Source organism: Labrus mixtus, chromosome 1, assembly GCF_963584025.1.
Source record: "Labrus mixtus chromosome 1, fLabMix1.1, whole genome shotgun sequence".
Classification (NCBI taxonomy): Eukaryota; Metazoa; Chordata; class Actinopteri; order Labriformes; family Labridae; genus Labrus; species Labrus mixtus.
The window spans coordinates 6,451,012-6,477,549 of record NC_083612.1 but is presented as its reverse complement, the minus strand read 5'-3'; the positions used below and the strand labels follow the sequence as shown (position 1 = coordinate 6,477,549).

The following is a 26,538-nucleotide window of genomic DNA, read 5'->3' as shown; positions in this document are numbered from 1 at the left end:
GGCGTCATCAGCCAGGGAAGAATTCAAAGATCATAATGAAACACATTAAATGTCATGTTCACATTACCTTATGCCCCACGGACTGAAAAGTGAAGTTCATGATGAGATGATGAAACTCACAAATTGAAACTCACTTTTTAACGTTTTTCTGAATCCTAAATATTACATGCTTGATATGAATCAGGGCGGCCCTGATGCTGTCTGAGCTGTTCAGTGACATTAAGATTGGATCTTTATACCACTCACACTACAAAATAAACTGGGCAGATAATCCACTGGGAGCAGACTTGAGTTGAGAACACCCCCGATGTTGTCATGAAGGAGGAATCAGACCTCAAATCATCCTGATTATCCTGCAGTCTGAGCCAGGCTTTACATGTAGTGATGTGGAAGCTCTTAAAGCATTTCACTTTGCAAGCTCCAGATTACAAACTGATCCTGTATTTGATCATGTCTATAAACCCCTCTATTTCAGCCCTGCTCAGAACAGGCTGTTTCTGTGTCTGTACCTTTAAATATGTAAATGAGTTGTGTCTGACCACGCCCCTTCTCTGGAAGGACTTGGGTGTCACGAGCTTTCTCGCTCCATGTCCTATTGTTTACGTTAAGAAGGCAGATTCAGAGGGCAGAACAAACACCTAGCTGTGGGAGTGTCACCCACCTGGGGGAGGGGTTACTGCCCTTTGTGATGTCATGAAGGAAAAATCCCCGAACGGCCTGTTTGAGCACACATTTTCTGAAAAGTGGAGCAGGCAAAAGACGGAGAGGATGGACTTTTCTCATCATTGGGGGGTTTGTAGACGGACTAGAGACACATGTTAGTGTTAGAGGAACATGGTGACGTGTTCTCTGCATCATATGTGACCTTTAAAGCTTTTCTGTCCCACTGTGATGATACAGAGAAGCTGCTCACTCTGCTCACCATGAGTCTCTTTTTCTCCCGTCATCCCCTTCAGCAAACCCCTCCCTTCCTTTATCTCTGCCCTCCCACATGAATAGAATAAATCTCTGCAGTAAATTAAAGATTTTTTAGCTTCCTCATGGTTGTGTAAGGCTAGCCTTGGGATGCTGTCCCTTAGCTACTGTAATCCTGTCGTGCAGCCAAAGCATAAGTGTCTGTGGCAGCTCTCTGTTAGCAGCACACCAGGAAACTGTCTGACAGCTGCTCTCATTCTACATCAGAGAGCAGGACATGAGATGAGAAATAAAAAGAGACAATAAGACAACCGTCCAAATGTGGAGCATGCACACTCACACTCTGCAGAAATCATTAGTCAGAGACTGTGTCCTCTCTATACCAGACATTTATTCTCCCAAACTGTGTCGGGTTTTTTTTTTTTCCTCAATTCTTGGCCTGACCCAACTTTTTGAAGCTAATCCTGTTTGCCGTGCAGTCTGCTGATCTGTGGTTGGCTGGAGTTCACACTGATTCAGCCAATCAACTGCCAGCATCACAACCTGTTCAGGAGAGAGATGTAGAGAGAGAGAGAGATGTAGAGAGAGAGAGAGAGAGAGAGAGAGAGAGAGAGAGAGAGAGAGGGGAAAACCAACCAACCTCCAGACTGTGATTCACCGGGCCTGCAGCCACACACACACACACACACACACACACACACACACACACACACACACACACACACACACCAGCTACGTTAAATAACACATTGCATGCAAACACAGGGCCGTGTACATGACCCCCTGACCTCTCCAGATATTACACTGTGGCAGTGACTCATCATGACTGATGTGTAAACAGCTCCATATCTTTGCTCATACTGGCTCTGTATGATTTAGTTTTATGGATGAAATAAGATAGTCTCAATCATCATTTTAAATACGCAGGGAATGATGCTTTTAACAAGTAAATCAATGAAAAATTGAACATTGGATTTGTCGGTGACTCAGATAGGAAACCTTTAAAGGCAGTAAGAGTGAAGAACAGAGCACAACAAAGGATTGGAATCCTTCTACAATTCAGTTAACAGACGCTCTTATCCAAAGCGACGAATATCAGGGAGTAAGAACAACACAAGCAAGGATGTAGAGAGGAGGAGACAACGTCAGGAAGTGCAAAGAAACAGCTTTAAGTCTGATCAGACACACAGGTGCTGACAGGAAGTGACCAGAGGCGCTGACAGGAAGTGACCAGAGGCAGAGCACAACACCAACACATCGATCAGCGTCAATACCATCCAAACTATCGACGCCGTTATCGTCCATAGAGAGCTGGGTCTTTAGCTTTTTCTTAAAGGTGCAAAGGGACTCAGAGGACAGAGGAGAGGAGTCTAGTTAGAGACTTTGGGTTGCCCTGCTGTGAAGGTGGGATCAGACGCCTTTCATTGGCAGAGCGTAGTCGACGGGAATCAGCCATTTGTGTCGTGGGAATTCGATCCAGGATCCATCTCACTGTGGCGCGTCAGCGCTAACCACTGAACCACCGTGCAGCCCTCAAAGAAGTCAACATAGTCAAATTTGGCTGATGGTTTCACAGTGGACTCGAATTCAGACCACAGTCCTGTGTTAGGGATCCATACTCTCTTACTCTTCATACAGTGTAACCCTTCTTTAACTCTACAGGGTTTCTTTGAGTCCAGACATGATGCTAACAGGCTAATCTGGGGGCTCTATGGGAGGAGAATGAATATGATAATTCCAATAGCTGGTGGCAACATCTTCATGTTAGCCGTTTCAGTTTTGGAGATGGTATAAATATCCCCTCCCTCTCTCTCTCTCTCTCTCTCTCTCTCTCGCTCTCTCGTTTGGCCAGCACTCAATATAACACTTGGATCTGGATCAGGATCGGGGGCAGCACATGGAGATCAGGACACCCCTGCCTTATTGTCAGTCTCCTCCCACCTCGTGCCCCTGCCTTTTCTCTCCTCCTCCTCATTTATTCTTGTGTCTCCTCTCTCTCCGTCTATTCTTTTATTGTTACCCATTGTCTTCTCCTTCTTCTGCCATCTCATTCCGCTCTCCTCATTTCCTGCTCTCCTTCGGGGAGCTGCTCTCTTATCTATTTTTATCGTGCGGCCTGGAAAGAAAGCAGACGGCAACAGAAGAGAAAGAAGCAGCGATTCTCTCCCCACAATGGCCCCACTGTGAATCCTGTCATCTCCTCTCCTGTTTCTACCTTTACTCACCTCTTATCCTACTTTATATCCCTCCATCTATAACTCTGACTCTCTCAGTTTCACACAGTTTTCCTAAATACTTCCGCTTTTCACCTTCAGTTATGTTTGACCTTCTGCACCTTTCTCTATCTCTACTTCTATTTCAGTCTCTTTACAGCTCTGAACCTCTTTCCTGCCTTTTCTCGCTCTCACACCCACCACCATTTGTTCTTTCTTCTCGCTGTAATCGCTCTTCCTCTGCTCTGGTTTTGTGCAGGCCAATCTGAGGAAGTTTATGGACCTCATCCAGCACAATCAGGTGGACAAAGTGTCAAAGATGTTGGAACGAGGCTTCGATCCAAACTACCAGGACAGCGACACTGGAGGTAAGGCTGCACAAACATCAAACACTGTCAATCAGATATGTAATTAACACTCACAGCAAGGTAACTTTTCCACCTCACAATAATCCTAGCAATGAATGAAAGGCCACTAGATGCTCTCCTGCAGTGACTTTGGAAAAAATTAACAACTCTATTCAACTATAATTCTGTAGTCGTAAGATGCACATGCACATGTCACCACATACAATTAACTATAACAAACACTCAACGAGCCATCAAGCCAGATGTAGTGAGCACAGACTCAGTTAGCTGCTAATTGTTGCTAACATGTTCTAACCTGACCGGTTGTAAAAAGTGGAGCTCAGACTTGTTGGACGGTCTGTTAGTACAATAGAGCTCACAGAGAGACAGATTATTAGTCTGTTATTTACATGAATACATCTCCAAAAGGCTCCAACAGCACAAACACAGCTCAGAGGTTAAATGTCGGGGACTGAAATAGACACTCAAAGAGGCCACGCCCCCTAATTCTACATCCCTTCAAGCCTTAATATAATGTAAAGTTGTATAAACATTCACCCCCGTTCAGTTGAAGAGAGAAATGAGCTCTATAGACCCAAACTGTTTTTGTACCAGACTGTAAACATGTTTATTTTAACATGGGGCTCTATGGAGACTGACTCACTGCAGCAGACAGACTCTAGTGGACACTGGAGGAACTGCAGCTGTAAAGTTGGACATTTTAACGTGGGGCTCTATGGGGACTGACTCACTGCAGGAGACAGACTCTAGTGGACACTGGAGGAACTGCAGCTGTAAAGTTGGACATTTTAACGTGGGGCTCTATGAGGACTGACTCACTGCAGGAGACAGACTCTTGTGGACACTGGAGGAACTGCATTTTTGGTACTTTGGAGCTAGCTTCATATTTAAGCCATGGAGGTTCAATTATGCAAAATGTAATGAGATTTCTGATTCATTTATTAATTACCAGGGTCCAGTGACTTAGAAAACACCCCAAGTAAAAAGGAAACAAATCCAATAAAAGCTCTCTATGTCTGCTTTTGTTGAGTTTTAAGGAATCAAATGCAGATATTTTAAACTTGGGCAAACAAACTGACACTATACTAGCGTGGCCTGAAGCCAATAAAAGTACTAGTTGGAATTTGAGGAGGGTATAAGCTTATCAAAGTCCCAGTCCGGGTTGTTGGAGTTGTAATAGTAAACTGTGCTGTAATAGAGATAGCTGTGCAGCCTCGTTTTCTTAATTTAAAAAGCCCTGCTAAACACCACAAAAAGATACCACTGAGCCAGTTAATGGAGCAGAGTGTGTAGCCCTCCAGGCAGCAGTGAAGGATTATGTTTGCACCGAGTGTCTTCATGTGATCTGTGTACCAGGTATTCCTCAGAGGGAGTGCCTGCTGAGTTATCGTAGCCGCAGACCTGCAGTTTTCTTACACACACCCTCACTGTGGGGCAACCAAAGCCCGGAGTAATGAGCTATGTCCTAATGCCAGTGTGTTCCCATCACAGCTTACAAATGTTCCAGATAGACAGAGTGAGCAGGTGTTTCATGCAACGCTGGGCTACAATCAGAGTTATAATACGGCACAGAGCCACTCGAAGGCCTGAGAGTCCTGCGTCAGGGGAGACTTCAACCTGGCAGGAAGAATGACATATTATCTCCACACATGCACATCCACTCACGTGTACACTTGACTGAATTTGTTGTGGAGCTCGGAGTAAATATCAGATGTTGTTGTCGGATACACGGACAAAAGGAGGAACTTGGTTATCTTTCTCGACACAACCTCTTTAAAGAGGTTTTCACTCTCACTTCGACAGAGAGAAATGATAACGTTCTCAATGCCAACTTTTTAATATACTCGGTCTGCAGCCTGAAACTTCAAAATATGACAAGATGGGTGGCTTTATAGCTGCAGTTTAGCTTCTGCGGGGCTCGGTGGTAACGTTAGGTAAGTGACCGTGGTACAGTATAGCAACATCAAGTTTGCAAACTGGAACTCTGATGATCATGTTTCTTATTTAGAGGTTTTTAGGCGACGCAACAATGACTAACATGTGTTTAAAAACAGGGACAGTTTGGGTTTAAGTACACATATTTCAGAACCTCTGTAAATACGTCAACATTTTCTATTGAATCAAATTAGAGTTATATTTGAGATAGTCATGTATACTATATCACTTTCAGGCGTTGCATATGTTAACACCACATGTTAAAGGAAGTCTTGACTGGAAGACATTAAACGCTAACCTCTGACTTCACCGGGATTATTGAGAAATATCAGACCATGAGCGTGCTAGCCGATGGGTTCTGAGATTTTGGTATCTGTGACTCCCCTTGTGTATAAAAGCTGTTTTAGTCGAGGACTAGAGAGAAGGAGAACATACTCACTGATTATTTGGATGTTAGTAAGAGTTTTTAGATCTCGCTCATTCTGTGTCACTTTACATGCAATGTGAAGCTACGAGCTAACTAAAGAGCGCTAACATTAGCATGCTAACACGACAATGCAGGACACAGGTGATTGTAGCTGGAGCCAAGGACAGTTTTTTCCGATGCTTGTGCTTAGTGTTTAATTATGGTGCGTTCTAATTCTAGTTCTAGAGCGGAGGCTTCAGTGTGGAGGAGGCGTGGCCAAACAGCAGTTTGTTTTGGTTTCATGCTGGAACTCAAGGGCGACGTCTACTAAATCAAAAAGTCTTCCTTTAAAGCAGAGGCTATTTTCTTTTCTTATTTACCAATTTTTCCGGCCTGCAGGTGGGGAGAATTTAATATTGAGTCACTCGATCGTGCCTCCTAACCCCGTCCACACCTCTGTTATCAGCCTTATTGGCTTTTGGATGAGTATCATGCTCACTGGGAACAAGAGTTAACGATCCATAGTATTGACAGGCAGCAATCGAGGCCTGTAGTTACATCCCCGCAGGGAGCATGAAGAGGGAGTGGAGTTCAGAGCTGTATATTATGAGTCACACTAGGTTCAGCTGCACTGATGGATTGAGAAAATAATCAGACAGTTATGAAGAGCACTCAGTGAGAACTCAGCATCCAGAAGAACAAAAGAAATCCTCCGGTCTTAAGAGGATCCTTTAAGTCCAACGCTTTCCTCTCTGCACTGACGATTACCTTTCACAGATTTCAGACAAACTGAGCAATCATTGAAAGCGTCCTGTGATTAAAAGCTCATCCCAATCATGTTGATACTCAGCGCTGCTTCACCTCAGCATTAAAGGTGACAATCGTGTTTATTTATGAGCGTTTAATGAAGGTGTCAAGAGTATCTCCGAGGTGCAGGTGCTCTTAACACTGCCAGTACTGAGTGGACACAGATTGGCCAGAATAGAAAATTTAAAAAGAGGTCTATTGAGGCGAGCGCAGGTGCAGCGGAGAGCAGGAAGGTTATTAAGCAGAGAATTGAGCTTGTTTTAATGGGCTTTGAGAGCCATTGTTAAATGAACGCCTTGGTGCTTCTGGGGGGAATCGTCCCTGCAGAGTGGACTCTTGTTACTCGGCTCTTACGAGCGATTGATTTCAGCTGTCCAGGAGAAAAGCTCTCCATGTGATTACCTGCAGAAAGTGTAAACACTCCTCTTCTTTGAGCGGGAGAAAGCCACAATCTCACAGCAGGAACTCTCCCAAGGGACGAGGAACCTTTAGAGGTACTCTGTGTGTTTCCACAGCAGGCGCCTGAGTCTGAAAAAAAAAAAAACAGGCCCCATGCCGGTCTAATTGGTCATGTATTGGAGTATTTAGAAAACTGTCTGAACAGCACATGTTGACAATCTAAATCGTGGACTGTAACCAAGAAATAGACATGTCCATTGTGACGTCAGCCATGGGTTTATAAATGTCAAATAAAGAATTTAATTGAGTTTTGGTCGTTGAGAACCTTAAGAGGGACTTGGTGTTGTTCCGGTGCAGGGACCAGGGTCTAACTGGAGGTCTGGGGACAAAGCGGTTCTCAACGTTGCTGTCTGGAGTTACACATGCACATTGTATTAAGGCACAAGTGTGTGTGGTTTCACATTGCATACATTGTGCAATAGCTCAAGCGAGCCGACCTGTAAACAAACAGTGGGACCTTCCCACACACATAAGCACACACTCAAAGCATGCACACAGACACACATCACCACACTGCCTCTGCTCGGCTTGTAACACCTGAGATATCTACTATTCTACAATTCAATTGTCAGACGCTTTTATCCAAAGCGACGAACATCAGAAAGTAAGAACAACAAAAGCAAGGATCTAGAAAATAGGAAAGTGCAAACCGCTTTCAGTCCGATTGGACTCCTCAGGTACAAGGTCGGGTTATGAATTGTCGTCATCATGACACCAAACTGTACTGAACCCAAAAATGCTACAATAAAGAAATGCAGGCAGACTTTTCTTGGGTAGTTTGTACCAAAGGAAACAAACTTTGTCTTAACATCCTTGGTATTAGCCCAAAGAGTTATTATTCATTTCTGAGCTTGTGACTCTCTGATCTCTGATTTTTAAGATGATGAAAGAGAAGCTGCTGGATGTTTTTGATTCCTGATCAGCGCTCTGTTCTCCTGCTGGTGCACACAAACAACACATTCACATAAATATTCCTGTTTTCCAGAGAGCCCGCTGACGTTTGCAGCTCACCTGGACAACGTGGTGGAGATGATCAAAGTGCTGAGGAACGGAGGAGCTCACCTGGACTTCAGAGCCAAAGACGGCATGACGGCGCTGCACAAAGCTGCACGCTCCAAGAACCAGGTCACTCTGATGGTGAGGAAACACACGCTCTCCCCTCCACTCTGTTCTCTCTCATCTTTGCACACCTGATAATTTCTTGGAAGTTTTGAAGCTGTGAGGCAGGTCTGACAAAGATCGTACTCTGAGAATGTTTTTGTAGCATAAGCAACATCAGAGTGTGATGCGAGCAGACCTGTCAGTCAGCAGGTGACGCCTCATGAAGACATGAGAGGAAACAAGACTCACGCTGTCAGCTGAGACAAGAAAACCCTTTTTCATCCCCTGAATCCATCTGACAGTTCACCTTTACAAGCATGCACTTTAATAACGTCTCTTTATCTCCAGTTATCCTTTTAATTTTTAACATCTTTGATATTTTAATCAGTTGGACTTTTTCTTTGATGTGCATTAAAGGAGCTGGTAATGTGTGTTTTAAAAGGAGCTAAAGGGAAGTGATTATTATGATGATGAGGAGGATTCATTCACAGAGGAACGATGAACACATTGGAACTAAAGGGTCATTCTGGTATTATTAGACTTGAACCCTTTTTAATGACTGCTAGGTTGGAGATGCTTCAGCTCGCAGCCGTGACACATGACGTCAAGGCTGCAACATGAACCTTTTGCATCCTCTAAAAGTAGTTCTCCCGTCACTGATGGACTCAGATTGTAACTTTGAGTGTCTGAAAACTTTACAGAAAGGATCCCTAAAGAGATAGACAATTCTATAAAATATTTATCAGACAATTTTTTTCCAAAGCGACGAACATCAGAGTAAGAATATCACAAGCAAGGATGTAGAGAGGAGACAACGTCAGGAAGTGAGAACAAACAGCTTTAAGTCTGATCGGACACACAGGTGCTGACAGGAAGTGAGCAGAGGAAGAGCACAACATCAAAAGCTGTTCTTGAGAGTTCTAATCAGCATCAAAACCATCCCAAATATTGTCATCATCATCATGAAGGTCGTAGGTGTTCATAAAGAGCTGGGTCTTTAGCTTTTTCTTAAAGGTGCAGAGGGACTCTGCAGATCACATGGAGTTTGGAAGTTCATTCCACCACCGGGGGGCGACAGAGGAGAAGAGTCTAGTCAGAGACTTAGGACCCTGTTGTGAAGGTTGGATCAGACGCCTTTCATTGGCAGAGCGTAGTGGGGGGGAGGGAGTGTAGACCTGGATGAGAGAGTTAAAGTAAGGAGGAGCTGTTTTGTGAGCGAGCAGCAGAGTTTTATATTTGATGCGAGCAGTAACAGCGGAGTGACATGTGCTCTTTTGGGGAGGTTGATGACCAGTGCTGCTGCTGCGTGTTGGATCATCTGCAGGGGTTTGATAGTGCATGTGGGAAGACCTGCCTGTAAGGAGCTGCAATAGTCGATGCGTGATATCACAAGAGCCTGTACCAGGAGCTGTGCAGCTCTGACAGGTAAGGTCTGATCTTCCTGATGTTGTACAGGACAAATAGACAGGAGTGACATGACGGCTGTTTGTGGCTTCTGGGATCACATCAAAACAGACCTCTTCAGGTAATACTGAGAGAAGTGATTTGAGCCTGTCCAGAAAGAAAATGACACTGTTGGTGGAGTCACTTAAATCGAGCAGATTTGTGTCACATCATCTTAGTTTCTGTTCCCTTCATTGTCAGGGGTTTGAGGAAAATCTTGTCAATCCACCTTCCACATCCATAATGGCTCCAAACTTGACGACCCATAAACGATCTGTCCCCTGTTTGTCTGTTCTCAGACTCTGCTGGAGCTGGGCGCTTCTCCAGACTACAAGGACAGCCGCGGCCTGACTCCCCTGTATCACTGCGTGGTGGTGGGGGGAGACCCCGGCTGCTGCGAGCTCCTCCTCAACCACCACGCCTTCGTCTGCTGCCAGGACGAGAACGGCTGGCACGAGGTTCACCAGGTAAACACACACACACACATGAAACACAGACCCACCAGGTGCACAGACATCAGCTCAGAGGGGTTTTTGGCTGTGTGTTGTATGGAACAGCTTGTATTGTGAAAGCATTACTAAAGCACACACAGGCTCACACACGCCTCTCCCGGCTGTGGGCAACTTGGCAGCTGTTTCCTGTTGGAGAAGATAAAGTCGTTTAAGGAGAGACACCCTGCGGCAGTGACAAAGTACGAGTGCTGTGTGTATGCGTGTGCATATGAGTGTGTGTTGGGGCCATCAGCTTTATCAGATTGCTTATATCTCGCTTCCTGTCGACTTGCAAAATCTCTGCCTCCCCCATCTGTCCCGTTTCAGACACGATAACGATCAGCTGTCAGGCGGCACTGCGAGCTGCAGAGCGGCGGCTGCTGCTGGTTCACAGTTCAAGGCTGTCTTCATTCATTCATCAGCATCCTCTCACCCAACACCAGTTTAAAAAACAGAGACATAAAAACAACAGTAACTACAAGAGAATCATGTATATGTTAAAACTTCATGGCATCATCATAACCTTTTCCTCTCGCTCCGTCAGCCTCTCGCTCTCTGTTCTTCTTTTACTGAATATCATAAAAACATGTCTCTGTATTTTCAAGGCAAGGCAAGTTTATTTATATAGCACATTTCAACAACAAGTGCTTCACACAAGACATCCAAAGCATCATGACAGAGGACAGAAAAGAAACATTAAAATAGAAAATTTAAAAATCACTGAAATTATTAAATCTGAAAATATGTTCAAATAAAAAAATAATTAAAATGAAATTAATTTAAATTAAAATTAAAATTAAATAAATTAAAAGAGTTAAAAAAAATAATAATAATTACAGTGCAGAATAAGTTTCAGAGCAAGGAGTCAGTGTTTAAACATGAGACTGTATGCAGGAAGTGGACAAAGCTAAGGTTATGACATTTGACATAAAGTTTGACATTTGATTAGTTTTGAAACTCAAAGTGACCATATTTGGGCGACAGGTTGTCTCTCTTTGTAAACAATTTGACGACCACATCTAACTCCTCCCCTTCCCTCAGGTCTCTATGACTCTAAATGGGACCATTAATTAACTTAACGAACATCATGATATGTTGAAGAAGACTTAAAACTACAGATTCAGACTTTAAACTCATGAGGGAATAAATGAAGTTTGAGAAATAGGAGCTAGACAAGCTGACTTTCACGTCAACCAGCTTTAATGTATCTTTGCAACGCTGAATCTGCCTTTTTAGGTACCAATAAGGAAACCTTGAACCTTGAGCCTTTAAAAGTGAGTCGGGGGGCGCTAAGAAAAAAGTATTTTGAGCGTGTTTTGTTCTGTTTCTTGCTTCTGTCACATGTTTTGTAACGTCTGAGATGTAAACAAATCTGATTGGTTGAAAAATATCAGACCTGATGGTTGTTTTTTTTCTCAGGGAGGAGTTGGTGGTGGTTCCTGAGGCTAGACGAGTTAATATATTGTTGTTCTGCAGGAACAAGAATGACTCTTCCTGTAATAAATATTCAACAGAGATCAAAATGACCAACACTAAGATAAATACTGCCAGCGTCCTCTCAGGCCTTCTACAACAGATGAAGGAGGAACAGATCCGGTGTTAAAGACTTTCTTTATGATGAGAGACGAGGCAGATAAAAATGGAGAAAAGTTCTGACCCTCCACTTCTGAAGACGATGATCTATCTTTGCAGAGGGGAGAAACATGCAACCTCAAAAACAGATCCTGAAAGTCGAGACACATCGAGCCTCCTGACACGTTCAGCCTGATGTTTGTCTCTGTTCGTGTAAATATTATTTTCCCATAATTCGAGCGGCTGTGGCTCGGAGGTGAAGCAGCTTGCCTGAGAATCGATCAGCGGTTCAATTCCCTGTTTCTCCTCTCTGCATGCTGAGGAATTTTTACAGCAGATAATGAAGCGCTGGTTTCTACTCAGAGCATTTCTGTCAGTGTGTGAATTTGATTGGATCAGATCTTGATTGGCAGATTGATTTACAAACCCTCCAATCCCTCCATCACTCTGCACACACTCCTTCATCCCTCCATCACTCTGCACACACGCCTTCATCCCTCCATCACTCTACACACACTCCTTCATCCCTCCATCACTCTGCACACACTCCTTCATCCCTCCATCACTCTGCACACACTCCTTCATCCCTCCATCACTCTACACACACTCCTTCATCCCTCCATCACTCTACACACACTCCTTCATCCCTCCATCACTCTACACACACTCCTTCATCCCTCCATCACTCTACACACACTCCTTCATCCCTCCATCACTCTACACACACGCCTTCATCCCTCCATCACTCTACACACACTCCTTCATCCCTCCATCACTCTGCACACACTCCTTCATCCCTCCATCACTCTGCACACACTCCTTCATCCCTCCATCACTCTGCACACACTCCTTCATCCCTCCATCACTCTGCACACACTCCTTCATCCCTCCATCACTCTACACACACTCCTTCATCCCTCCATCACTCTGCACACACGCCTTCATCCCTCCATCACTCTGCACACACTCCTTCATCCCTCCATCACTCTGCACACACTCCTTCATCCCTCCATCACTCTGCACACACTCCTTCATCCCTCCATCACTCTACACACACTCCTTCATCCCTCCATCACTCTGCACACACTCATTCATCCCTCCATCACTCTACACACACTCCTTCATCCCTCCATCACTCTGCACACACTCATTCATCCCTCCATCACTCTACACACACTCCTTCATCCCTCATCACTCTGCACACACTCCTTCATCCCTCTATCACTCTACACACACTCCTTCATCCCTCCATCACTCTGCACACACTCATTCATCCCTCCATCACTCTACACACACTCCTTCATCCCTCTATCACTCTACACACACTCCTTCATCCCTCCATCACTCTGCACACACTCCTTCATCCCTCCATCACTCTACACACACTCCTTCATCCCTCCATCACTCTACACACACTCATTCATCCCTCCATCATGCACACACTCATTCATCCCTCCATCACTCTACACACACTCCTTCATCCCTCCATCACTCTGCACACACTCCTTCATCCCTCCATCACTCTACACACACTCCTTCATCCCTCCATCACTCTACACACACTCCTTCATCCCTCCATCACTCTACACACACTCCTTCATCCCTCCATCACTCTGCACACACTCCTTCATCCCTCCATCACTCTGCACACACTCCTTCATCCCTCCATCACTCTACACACACTCCCTCATCCCTCCATCACTCTGCACACACTCCTTCATCCCTCCATCACTCTGCACACACTCCTTCATCCCTCCATCACTCTACACACACTCCTTCATCCCTCCATCACTCTACACACACTCCTTCATCCCTCCATCACTCTACACACACTCCTTCATCCCTCCATCACTCTACACACACTCATTCATCCCTCCATCATGCACACACTCATTCATCCCTCCATCACTCTGCACACACTCCTTCATCCCTCCATCACTCTGCACACACTCCTTCATCCCTCCATCACTCTACACACACTCCTTCATCCCTCCATCACTCTGCACACACTCCTTCATCCCTCCATCACTCTACACATACTCCTTCATCCCTCCATCACTGCACACATTCCTTCATCCCTCCATCACTCTGCACACACTCCTTCATCCCTCCATCACTCTGCACACACTCCTTCATCCCTCCATCACTCTGCACACACTCCTTCATCCCTCCATCACTCTACACACACTCCTTCATCCCTCCATCACTCTGCACACACTCATTCATCCCTCCATCACTCTACACACACTCCTTCATCCCTCCATCACTCTGCACACACTCATTCATCCCTCCATCACTCTACACACACTCCTTCATCCCTCATCACTCTGCACACACTCCTTCATCCCTCTATCACTCTACACACACTCCTTCATCCCTCCATCACTCTGCACACACTCCTTCATCCCTCCATCACTCTACACACACTCATTCATCCCTCCATCATGCACACACTCATTCATCCCTCCATCACTCTACACACACTCCTTCATCCCTCCATCACTCTGCACACACTCCTTCATCCCTCCATCACTCTGCACACACTCCTTCATCCCTCCATCACTCTACACACACTCCTTCATCCCTCCATCACTCTACACACACTCCTTCATCCCTCCATCACTCTACACACACTCCTTCATCCCTCCATCACTCTGCACACACTCCTTCATCCCTCCATCACTCTGCACACACTCCTTCATCCCTCCATCACTCTACACACACTCCCTCATCCCTCCATCACTCTGCACACACTCCTTCATCCCTCCATCACTCTGCACACACTCCTTCATCCCTCCATCACTCTACACACACTCCTTCATCCCTCCATCACTCTACACACACTCCTTCATCCCTCCATCACTCTACACACACTCCTTCATCCCTCCATCACTCTACACACACTCATTCATCCCTCCATCATGCACACACTCATTCATCCCTCCATCACTCTGCACACACTCCTTCATCCCTCCATCACTCTGCACACACTCCTTCATCCCTCCATCACTCTGCACACACTCCTTCATCCCTCCATCACTCTACACACACTCCTTCATCCCTCCATCACTCTGCACACACTCCTTCATCCCTCCATCACTCTACACATACTCCTTCATCCCTCCATCACTGCACACATTCCTTCATCCCTCCATCACTCTGCACACACTCCTTCATCCCTCCATCACTCTGCACACACTCCTTCATCCCTCCATCACTCTGCACACACTCCTTCATCCCTCCATCACTCTGCACACACTCCTTCATCCCTCCATCACTCTACACACACTACTTCATCCCTCCATCACTCTACACACACTCCTTCATCCCTCCATCACTCTGCACATACTCCTTCATCCCTCCATCATGCACACACTCCTTCATCCCTCCATCACTCTGCACACACCCCTTCATCCGTCCATCACTCTGCACACACTCCTTCATCCCTCCATCACTCTACACACACTCCTTCATCCCTCCATCACTCTGCACACACTCCTTCATCCCTCCATCACTCTACACATACTCCTTCATCCCTCCATCACTGCACACATTCCTTCATCCCTCCATCACTCTGCACACACTCCTTCATCCCTCCATCACTCTGCACACACTCCTTCATCCCTCCATCATGCACACACTCCTTCATCCCTCCATCACTCTGCACACACCCCTTCATCCGTCCATCACTCTGCACACACTCCTTCATCCCTCCATCACTCTACACACACTCCTTCATCCCTCCATCACTCTGCACACACTCCTTCATCCCTCCATCACTCTACACATACTCCTTCATCCCTCCATCACTGCACACATTCCTTCATCCCTCCATCACTCTGCACACACTCCTTCATCCCTCCATCACTCTGCACACACTCCTTCATCCCTCCATCACTCTACACATACTCCTTCATCCCTCCATCACTGCACACATTCCTTCATCCCTCCATCACTCTGCACACACTCCTTCATCCCTCCATCACTCTACACACACTCCTTCATCCCTCCATCACTCTGCACACACTCATTCATCCCTCCATCTTTTAATAACAGAGTTCAAACTGAGGCTACAGCTGCTTCCCGTGTTGATTTTATCTCCTCTGCAGCACACTGACATCTAGTGTTGAAGGCCTGTTACTGCAACTACTATAAGCCTATGTAGTATTACAGTAAAGGCTGAATATGACAGTGCACTTCTTCTGTGTGTGTGTGTTTGTGTGTGTGTGTGTGTGTGTGTGTGTGTGTGGGTGGGTGGGTGTGTGTGTGTGTGTGTGTGTGTGTGTGTGTGTGTGTGTGTGCAGGCTTGCCGTCACGGCCATGTGCAGCACCTGGAGCATCTGCTGTTCTACAGAGCAGACATGAGCGCCCAGAATGCCTCGGGAAACACCGCTCTTCACATCTGTGCCCTCTACAACCAGGTGAGGGGGAGTGTTGGGAGGGAGGGGGGGAGGGTGTGTGTGGGGGGGTTTACTTGATGACTGCAGATGTTTGTGTTCATGTGTGTGTTTATGATATGAATCAGAGCACACACCACTACTGTTTTGGCCTTTTTTTTGAGGGGGTCAGGCCAATTCTGTCAAGTGTGTGAAGCAACAGATTGTTCTGTTAGCACCACATGAAGTGAAAATAAAACATGCACATTGTGAGGATTAAGATGGAGACATACTTAATGTTAACTACGCATACTCATGATGGTTGCAACCCGTCTCCTGCTAACTTCATGGGTGGTCGGATAGAGCAATAAACATCATAAAAAAAAATAGATTCCTTTGGCATGTATTCAGGTGAGTTGTATAAGAAAAACAGCCTGAACAGTTGAACAGCTGAACAATGAGCTCTAGAGACTGTAACTGTTTTTGTGTCAGGTATTAATCATTTTTATTTCTGCTGTAAAGTTGGACATTTTAACATGGGGCTCTATGGGGACTGACTCACTGCAGGAGACAGCCTCTAGTGGACACTGGAGGAACTGCAGTCTATTTTCCAGCCCCTCGATGCTGCTGTGTGCTTCCTGCTGTTACTTCTGTTTCTTCTGTTGAACCCACCTCATGCATTTCTTTTCTGTTAGTACACAGCCTGCAGGGTGTTTGCTCTGTTCCCCCATGGGATGAATTATTTGCGATCGTCCTTGTATGTTATTTATCACGCTCATGTGCTCGATGCTCTTGTGCTGAGCTCCTGCAGTTTCAAGTATTCCCAGGTGTAAAACCAAACCACCAAGTCGCTGTCTAACCCTTAATGGAAACAAAGACGTGAAATAAGTTACTGTGTCTTTAAGGAGCCTTGAGTATTCGCTGCATTTATATGTTGTATTTATAGACTGTACTTAAAGCATCAATATTTTGCGGTGTAACGGTTTGTCAGGAGGCTTAAAGAGGACATATCATCCCCCTTCTCCACCTTTTCAAACAGCAGTCCCCCTGTGGTCTAAATGAAACATCTGTGCTGTAACATGAATCAAGCACCAGAGGAGGTTTGTGACCCTGTATAAACCAGCTCTCTCAGAACGCTCCATTTTGGTGTGTGTGTCTCTTTAAAAGCAATGACACCCCCCCCCCCCCCCCCCGAGTTTTCCCCGTAGACATCACTCCATCGCCATAAAAATGGCCGACCTGCTCAAAAGTTTTGTTCTAGGCTGGGGGTGGAGTCCATGGGTGGAGATATCAGGGGAGGGGAGGGTTTTTTTTTTTTTACCAGAATTCCACTGTGACATCACAAGGAGAGCACATTTGAAACGGAGCAAACCGCCTCAGCTCCAACTCTCAGCCTGTCGTAAGGTTGACTGAAAGCTAGCTATTTCCAGCATGGAGACCGCCATCGATGGGACTCGAGAAGCTACAGGGGTAGAGAGGTCAGAAAGTATACCAAAATAAATTAACATGTTTCTGGTTTAGATTTTATTTTTATGGGATTTGTTCAACTTCCACCGTATAAAATAAGTTCCTCCTCTTCCCTGAAGACAAACAAACAGAATAAATGAACCGCCTCAGAGAGCTTTGAACTCTAGCGTGTCAGTGAACCCTCCGGCTAAAGTTCAACAGCAGCGTTCAACCCGTGTTTGTTCAGACCATTTAACACATCGCACTGTGAGCGTGGTCAGTTAAGCAGAGGAACACAGCATCCAATCTACAGCAGCCCGCTGATGATTATACATCAAAAGAGAAATTGACTTCCACTGAAGAAAGATTATTCTCTTCCTACAGCAGAGAAGCATGTTTGACCTTCACGAGCTGATCTTAACACTGGCATTGTGTTGGTTACAGAGAGGATCATGTCTGTGGGGAAGGTTTGATTCTTAAAGCGTGAAGCTGCAATTTGTTGCTTATCATTAAAAAATTAATCACAGGAGGAAACAAAAACATTTTCTCATTACTTCCTGATTTCACTGGCATGCTTGAAGCTCTCAGCTGCAAGTTTACTATTAGCATCTGAAAACTTTGATCTTAAAGGTAAAATCAGTGAGATGTGTAGAGACTGAAATGATAAAGTGAGCTTACTATATGATCAGACATTAAGGAAACATGCTATGTTGAAGTGCTGGCTTCTCTGACGACAATGCAGCAGCCAGTATGTCCTCCTTCTAACTTTAGATTCTGCTCCTGAATGCTCTGGATTTGTTTGGACCAGAGAAGGTAGGCGGTTTTAAGACACCCCCCACACAGCCGTTTTGGACTCCCCTCGGTTTGTCAGATATGAGAGCAGTTATCAGGTCAACAGGTGTTGCAGCGATGGAAGCGGACAAGAGAAGTGGTTCAGATAGAAGTGATTGTACCCGACCTAAAAAGCCTCTGCATGTTTCTAATAAGCTCCACAAGCAGAAACGTGCTCAAACTAGGATCAATATTGGAGATGCTTTTTGAAAAATGGAGAGAGGTTAGAACACAGAAAGGTTTACAGACCGATGCAGAGCTGGATAAACACTGAAGCTTCAGAGTCCACCACATGGCAACCTGTGTGAGCATCGACTCTAGAGAGGAGGGGGGGGAGACAGCTCTCTATGATGTGCTGAATTTAGACTGCAGTACCCATTTTAAACACCAGGTGTCAGAGATACAAATTGCTCCTTTAATTTTTAAAATAATTTTTTATACACCTTATGACATCAAACATTTACCTTTTGTACAGTCCTATTTCACTTTTCCTTGCGTAACGAGTTCCTTTTTCTGCAGTTAAGTTAATGTTGTGACTTTTGATCTTTCGGAAGTTCATTGTAATTTATTTCAAAATAAAAGCAGGTTTGTGTCATGCTGCAACCTCCTGTGTTGAAAAATGAAGCCAATCCTGAAGCCAAAATCCTGCAGTTCCTCGAGTGTCCACTAGAGGCTGAGCTGCAGAAGCACAGGAAGTCACATACACACCCATTCTAAAAAGCCTGTTTTTACAGCAGAGATTAACATGTTTACAGCCTGGTTCAAAAAAAACAAATAGGTGTAATTAGCTCATGTCTCGATCGGCACACACTGTACGGGGGGGTGAATGTTTTGATGACTCTTCAGTTTTTTTTTTTTTTTTTTTGTTTAAGATTTATTTTTGGGCTTTTAATGCCTTTAATGGAGAGATAAGACAGTGGATATAGTCGGAAATCAGGGAGGGAGAGTGGGGAATGACATGCGGGAAAGAAGCCACAGGTGGGATGTGAACCCGGGCCGCCCACTTGAGACGACAGCCTCCATACATGGGCCACCAGCGCCCCATGACTCATCAGTTTTGATTTGATGAAGGATAAGAGTTATTCACAATAAGGCGTGTAGCTGACCTGATTGACAGGTGGGCACGGTGTAACGGTTTGTCAGGAGGTTTACAACCCGCCTCAGCTCTCAGCCTGTCTTTAAGTACCCTAAGCTTAATACAGTTCAATGATTCAAATACAAAGCCACAAAAACTGTTTTGAAATGCAAAATAACAGAATCGAAATCATGCAATAAAAAATCTGATTAATCACATTTAAAAAAATATTGTTTTTTCAGCTGATTCTGATTCTGTTAACGAGGAGAATAGAGAAGGTCTGCAGGTTGTATCTGAAGCCTTTAAGAAGATAATGATGGCTGCATGTGTGAAACAGAGCGGGCACGTGTTACCTGGGTTACTCCTCTGAGGTCGTTTTACTGTAGACGTCATGAATATGTGTGAGTCCCCCCCCCTCCACCCCCCCACCCCCGCCTTTACAGAAGCAGACTCCAGAGCAGAGCCTTGCATAAAAATGTCAAAAACTTTTGCCGAGAGAGTGTGTGTGTGTGTGTGTGTGTGTGTGTGTGTGTGTGTGTGTGTGTGTGTGTGTGTGTGTGTGTGTGTGTGAGAATCCTCCTTTTTCTCCATCAGTGATCTACTCTCTCTAACTCAACATGAAAAGCACAAGAAAAATCCATTTGGAGCCAAAGTTTCCATGTTGTCCAAGCTGCACGTTCCTCGATTATCCTGATTTGACTTACTTTTTTTTTTTCTGATGTTGCGTTTCATCCCTCCATCCCTCCAGTCCCTGTTTCCCTTTTTAGCGCTCTGCTTCTATAATTATGTCCTCAAAGCTAGAAAGCCCTCTGCTTTAATTTCACAGCTGTGATGTATGTCACACATTTCCATTTTTAAATGTAGCTTAAACGCTGAAGAAGACATAACACGCGCTGGAGTAAAAAACATAAGCCGCTCGAGCACGTCTTACAACCAGCTGTTAAACGTCTAATCACAGGGCTGTTTGTGGCGCTCGCAGCTCTGCACACATTCTGCTTGTGTTCCTGTTTCTGTGTGGAGCGATTTCTCAACTCTCAATAGCTTATTGTGGATCTAAAAAAAGTATTTTTATTCATGTGTGTGTGCACAGTACATGCGTGGTTGAGCACTTTGTGGGCGATCTGTGCAGCAGATTCAAACCCCTCAGCACTCTCCAGCTCTCTGTTCTTCTCTCTCTCTGTCTCTCTCCATCTATCTCTCTCGCCCTCACTCCCTCTTTCTCTTTGAGTGGAGCAACAGATCCACACTTACCAGCCACAGGAGCTCCATTTCTCTTATAGGTAGTAGATGCTTCTTCTTCTTCTTCTTCTTCTTCTTCTTCTATCTCTCTCAGTTGCTGGGATGTTTAGATCTCTTCCTGCTCTGCTGACTTCTTGGGAAATTCTGCTAATGTCAGTGGAAGCCTTAATCAGTGTTTTCCCTCAACAAAGTAGGAGAATTAAAGGATTGCAGCCTTGCCTTGTTTGAGACCTTTTTTTCCCAAAGCTTTATTTTCATATTTTTTTTCACTCTCTTCCTTCCTCAGGATAACTGTGCCCGAGTGCTGCTTGTCCGAGGAGCCGACAAGGAAGTGAAGAACTACAACAGCCAGAGTCCTTTTCAGGTAGAGTCAAAAAAATAATTTAATTAAATAAACACTCGTGTTCGGTTCAGTGCGGTTTGGATGTATACTCGATTAGAGATGATTGATGTCAGCGGAGGGAAAACATTTATAGTAGCAGCACCCTTTCTTCATCTCATTTGTTGCCATGGAAACAGTGCAAAATGGTCAAGGTCAGCTGGAACCAGGGAATGTGGGATGTCTTTCCGGCCAATATTACATTTGTTTCAGTTAAAGTGTTTGGGAAAAAAAAAAAAAAAAAAGGAGAACCAGGAGCGAGCATCCTCGACAGCTTCCATTTAGTCGTTTCACTTCTCGTCTTTCAGTCGGTGCCTTTGATGGAAAAAAAAGTTTACACATTTTCTGCAAAAATCAGTGTGTCAACTTTAAGACAAAAAAAGGAAAACACGCTCCAGCTGCACGTTGGGAAGTTTATGAAAGTCTTTCTGAAAGGTTTTTCTTTACAGTGAGAGAGTTTAAACCGCTTCCTTTGAAGGGAAGCGTTCATTAGGAACACATTTAGAAAAGGTAGAATCATTTTTTAAGAGTTTGCTCGAGCTCTCAGCCACAGAGCGGGCCTTTCATGTCTGCAGCATCCACTTAAAGTGGTTGTTTTAGTCCCTGACAGTTTCACATTGTTGTTCTAATTGGTGACAACGTTACAGAAAGCATCCCTACAGAGAGAGACCTCGTTTGTTGTTGAGGCGACTTCCTGTTCTACAACCAGAAACAGCCGTCACATCGTTCTCTTCAGAGCCTCCATAGAGACACACAGTGATTTTACCTGACAGAACGAAGGAGTTGTTGCTCTGTCCCTGCACTCAGTGGCGTTTCTAAAGTCTGTCGGGGCCCCAGGCTAGACATATTTGGGGGGCCCATTATGTCTGCCAGTGTCCCATCTCTTACTCCACTTCCTCTTTCTTCCTGTTACATTTTCCTTTGTTGACTTTCATTGACAAACTTTGGTTTTCACAGCGATAATGCACGCAACGCTTAGCAAGGCAACGATCAGATGGGGCCCCCTTAGGGAGGTTTCCTACTGTCATGGTTTGCACATTTTGCTGCTGTGGTTTAAAGTTTGTGAGCTCTCAGGGGCCCCCTACTGAGGCCCCAAGCAGCGCCTCTGCCTGCACTGATCTCTGCATTTTTTTGTGCTTCTGCGTCTTTGCTGTTTTAAAATGTCTTGGCATCTAACCAGTGGAGGACTGTAGCAGACTAAGTCCCACCCTGACCTGATAGTACCTGATAACGCACCTAGAGGCACTGCATGTCATCAGGCAAGGTTTAGGGCTGACAAACTTTAAACCAAAGCTGTGGCTCAAAATGTGCAGATTTTGCAATGACAGTAGGAAACCCCCCTCATGGGGCCCCCTCTGACAGCACTCGCTCTCATTGCCCTGCTGAGCATCTCATGTATTATCACTAATGTTAAAAAACAAAGTTTGTCAATGAATATCACTGAAGAGGAACGATCTGTCTGGGAGTAAAAAAAGAAAGAGGTCGAGCGTCAGGACACTGGGAGATATGATGGTGATTGAAGGGGCCCCCCAACACGCTCTAGAATTGTCACTGAATGCACCTGTTCTATTAAATGGATGTGTGAAAGGGTTTTCTACTCCACTACATTAGAAAGACAAATATCATAATTTTGAATGATCTCGATTCTCACTACTTTTGCTCTGAAGTCACCTGATAAGTTTTCCTAAATCCGATCAGAAAGACAAAAAACTGTGTCTGTTTTGCAAACCTACCGTACATAGTATACAGTATGTACTGCATACTCCTGTCGGTGGTTACTCTGCAATTCACCAGGCCTGGCTAAGCTGGTTTAAGGTTTTGGAATGAGGAAGTAAGCGCCGCCACAGAGTAGCGTCCACTTACAGTCTGAAAAAAGATGACATGAGATTAATTTAGATTTTTAAGATTTAGAGAATCAACAAAGATAACTGGTGGTCTCTTAGTGTGGTTTGGTCTGATTGTGATTATTTCCCCCTGACCTGCCTCTTTGCATTGTGGGAAACGGTACGAGAGGAAGACTGGTCTGACTTTAGATTTTTCCTGAATCAGAACTACATCCGTGTATCTTTGGCATACTGCAGATCTTGCATACTGCACTTTGGCTAAATAAATAAGGCAATTTAGAAATCAGCCCCAGTTTGTGTAGGTCTGCGTGTGGTTTGTCTTAGAGGTGTTGTCGTACCTGTACGTTGAGTGTCTCCATGGTTGAACATAGAGCAAAAGTCTCTCAGATCAGTCAGTTTATGTAGTCGTGGTAATGACGGCTAAGATTCTCCACCTGAGCACTCATGGTCACATCGTCAGCCCGTCTTTGAAATGTGAATGTTTCCTCTGTTTTAAAGCCTGGCTGACATTTTCCCATCTGCTAATCAGGTGATCCAGGTTGTTCCTGTTATTGTTCAAAGCTTGAGGAAGGTCGACATTTTGGAAAACAAGTTTATAAGCTTTAAAACAATTTTACCCAAAGTCCCAAACTGATTTATAAAGGACAAAGGGAATTTACCAAATCCAGTGATTGGTCAGTTAGTTGGTCTTGGGAGAAAGACTGTGTGAAATGTGTTATACGGAGTTTACGATGACAGAATGATGTTTTGTGGAACCCACCTGAGACAGTTGACGTCTCTGGAAGTATTGAAGAACTCGGACGGGACAGAAGGTCTTGAAGGTGTCCTTGGTCCTCCGGTCTCGTCCGTTTCACCATAAACTCAGTCCAACACATTTCACACAGTTCCTGCACTCAACACTGAATCTTGTTTTGCTCGATTTATTCCACTTTACAAAATAATAAATCCCCACATGCGTTCAAAAAGCTCCCCGATGCAGGACTACATTTGGAGCGTCTTTGTGCAGAAGTATTTGAGCTGGTGTTACATGTATTCTCCTGTTTGTGTGCTCCTGGTGTCTCTGTTTAGTGTAGCTGTTCGTTCAGCAGCAAATCCATCACAGGGAAGAAAAACCCCGGCAGCGTTTGGAGAGCTGCCTGGCTGGAATGATTGACTCATATCCTCCGCCTGAGTTACAAAAGAGCCACATACATACATGCAGGCAGGCAGGCGTTTATGCAGGCAGTCCCACAGGGTCCTCCACTGTCCCCCACTGTAACTCCACTGCTCAGCGCTTCATTAGCCAGAACGCTGCATAGAGCGAGCGAGCGAGGATAGGCAGCGAGCGAGCCTTCAGATGAGATGCTAGCTTTGCAGCGCTGGCCTTGATTTAGCGTACACTAATGCATTGTCACCTCATAGCAGGAAAGTCTAAGCCCTCTGATTGGCTGGGGATTTTTTTCAGGAGTTTGCGTTTTCTCCGTCATGCGTTTTCTCCGTCATGCTCTAAAGGTGGTGTGAAGGTGAGGTGTGAGCCGTCAGTGATGGACATTAGTCACATCGTCTGATGTCACTGACTCCCTCCTGATTAAGTATCCCATACCTGGACTTTGTTATCTGCAGAGACCTGACATCTCCCTGATTTCAGTGTGATGAATACAAATATATGAGTGTTATTTGTGGAAAACGTCTGATGCTAAGTCTAACTTCACCTGAAACCTACAGCTTGTTTTGACTCGTGTAGATTATAGCTTGTGATCGGTGCATTGAGTGGAATTGGTACTGAAACAACTCTTGTCCTTTGCTTCTGACCCGCTGACACCTGTGATTGGCTCCTGGTCCTCATATCTGGGTACAGCTGATGGATGGATGTTACGTGCAGCTTTATTTTTATCTTTGTCATACTCCACTTGCAGAGCAGGAGCAGAGATCAATACAGTGCTCTTGAACGTTCCCTGTAGATTTAAAGGAACATTTAGACCATGTTCACACTGCACGTCTGTTCAATATCAGTCTGGATTTGCTCGAGGTTTCTTTCTCTTAGGACGCACTCACACAAGCTGTTGTTCCGTACCGTGCTTAAGCATGATTGCCCCACCCCCCCCCCCTCCCCAATCCCCCGCTGGCGTGCACTCACACTGCTCCAGGACTAACTGGGCCTGAGCACGGTTACCTCTTGTACATACTGTAACGTCGTAATACAACACATGCAACGTGATCATGAAGCGTGCTTAGTTTACAAGACAGACGGGCTCGCACAAAAAAAAAAAAAGGGACGCACAGTTGAGTCCGCGTCCGTACATCGGAGAAAAACACAAAGAACATGACAGCTACTTTACGGACTTTGTGTCTTATTTTGAGTCATGTTAGTCAGATACAGAACAGAACACTCCGGGAATGCTGGATGAAAAATACTCCCGGATCGTGATGTGGAAATTTAGAGTCACTCTTGCAGACACCCCGAGCACATTTAAATCATGTTTAGTAACAACATTAAGGTCACAGTTTCACCGCAACGCACTGAAAAGGCTCGGCACAGGAGAAAGTTTGGCTAACAGGAAGTAGCCCAGCAACTGTTGCAATGAGAGGGAGCTCTCTGATTGGTGGTCAGCCGTCAGCCAACAAAGGGTCAACTATGTGGGTCATACAAGACGTCCAAAACATCATGACAAAGAGAAACAGAAGCACATTAAAAAGAACATTTCAACCTTCAAAGTAACAGTGCATTGTTAAATCATTAAAGTAGATATGATGGTAGTTTAATAAAATAAATTGGATCCAAGAAGTGTGTTTAATTAGAAAAAAGAGATCTAATGTAGAAGGCTCTGTACGGGACATAAAGGGTCACTGAGCTTCACTTCACTTCACTCATCAGGATAAAAACAAAAACCCTTGACTCTAATCAAACAATCCTTTAAGGGAATTATGTCTTATTAAGATGTTGTCTGTGTCTGCATGAAAGATCAGAAACTTTGAGACTCTCTGACGAGGAGCCATGAAGCTTTCCTGGAGGCTCGAGGTGGACCAACACCTCACTCTGACTTTGTAGAATATTTTTATTTTCACGATTCGTTTATCTCTGGATAACAAACCCCCCAATGATGAGAAAAGTCCATCCTCTCCGTCTTCTGCCTGCTCCACTTTTCAGAAAATGTGTGCTCAAACAGGCCGTTTGGAGATTTTCCCTTCATGACATCACAAAGGGCAGTAACCCCTCCCCCAGGTGGGTGACACTCCCACAGCTAGGTGTTTGTTCTGCCCTCTGAGTCTGCCTTCTCACCGTGAACAATAGGACATGGAGCGAGAAAGCCTGAGACATCCAAGTCCTTCAAGAGAGGGGGCGTGGTCAGACACAGCTCATTAACATATTTAAAGATACAGACACAGAAACAGCCTGTTCTGAGCAGGGCTGAAATAGAGGGGTTTATATACATGATCAAATACAGGATCAGAGTGGATTTAGAACAAGAAACTTCACACACATGTTTTGAGGAGCTCAGAGACTTATTGAAACTGGTTGAAGAGGAGGAGAATATGTGACTATGTTAATTTCTTCAGGAGGACTACAGTCGAAGTCTTTGTTGGTATTTTATGAAATTTAGCTTGAAATAAAAAATGTGGACGCCAGTAGTTTATGTAACACGATCATGATATCAACA

The 26,538-nt window shown here is 44.9% G+C and overlaps 1 protein-coding gene across 1 annotated transcript in view; it reads left to right on the top strand.

Moving 5' to 3' along the window:
* The window catches only part of LOC132979130 (SH3 and multiple ankyrin repeat domains protein 2-like), a 240,976-nt gene that overhangs the window by 87,659 nt on the left and 126,779 nt on the right, over positions 1 to 26,538 (top strand). The window contains exons 6-10 of the mRNA XM_061044700.1: positions 3,388 to 3,496; positions 8,089 to 8,240; positions 9,947 to 10,114; positions 16,015 to 16,131; positions 20,964 to 21,041. Of these exons, the coding sequence (XP_060900683.1) occupies positions 3,388 to 3,496; positions 8,089 to 8,240; positions 9,947 to 10,114; positions 16,015 to 16,131; positions 20,964 to 21,041 (624 nt within the window). The remainder of the gene's footprint in view (positions 1 to 3,387; positions 3,497 to 8,088; positions 8,241 to 9,946; positions 10,115 to 16,014; positions 16,132 to 20,963; positions 21,042 to 26,538) is intronic.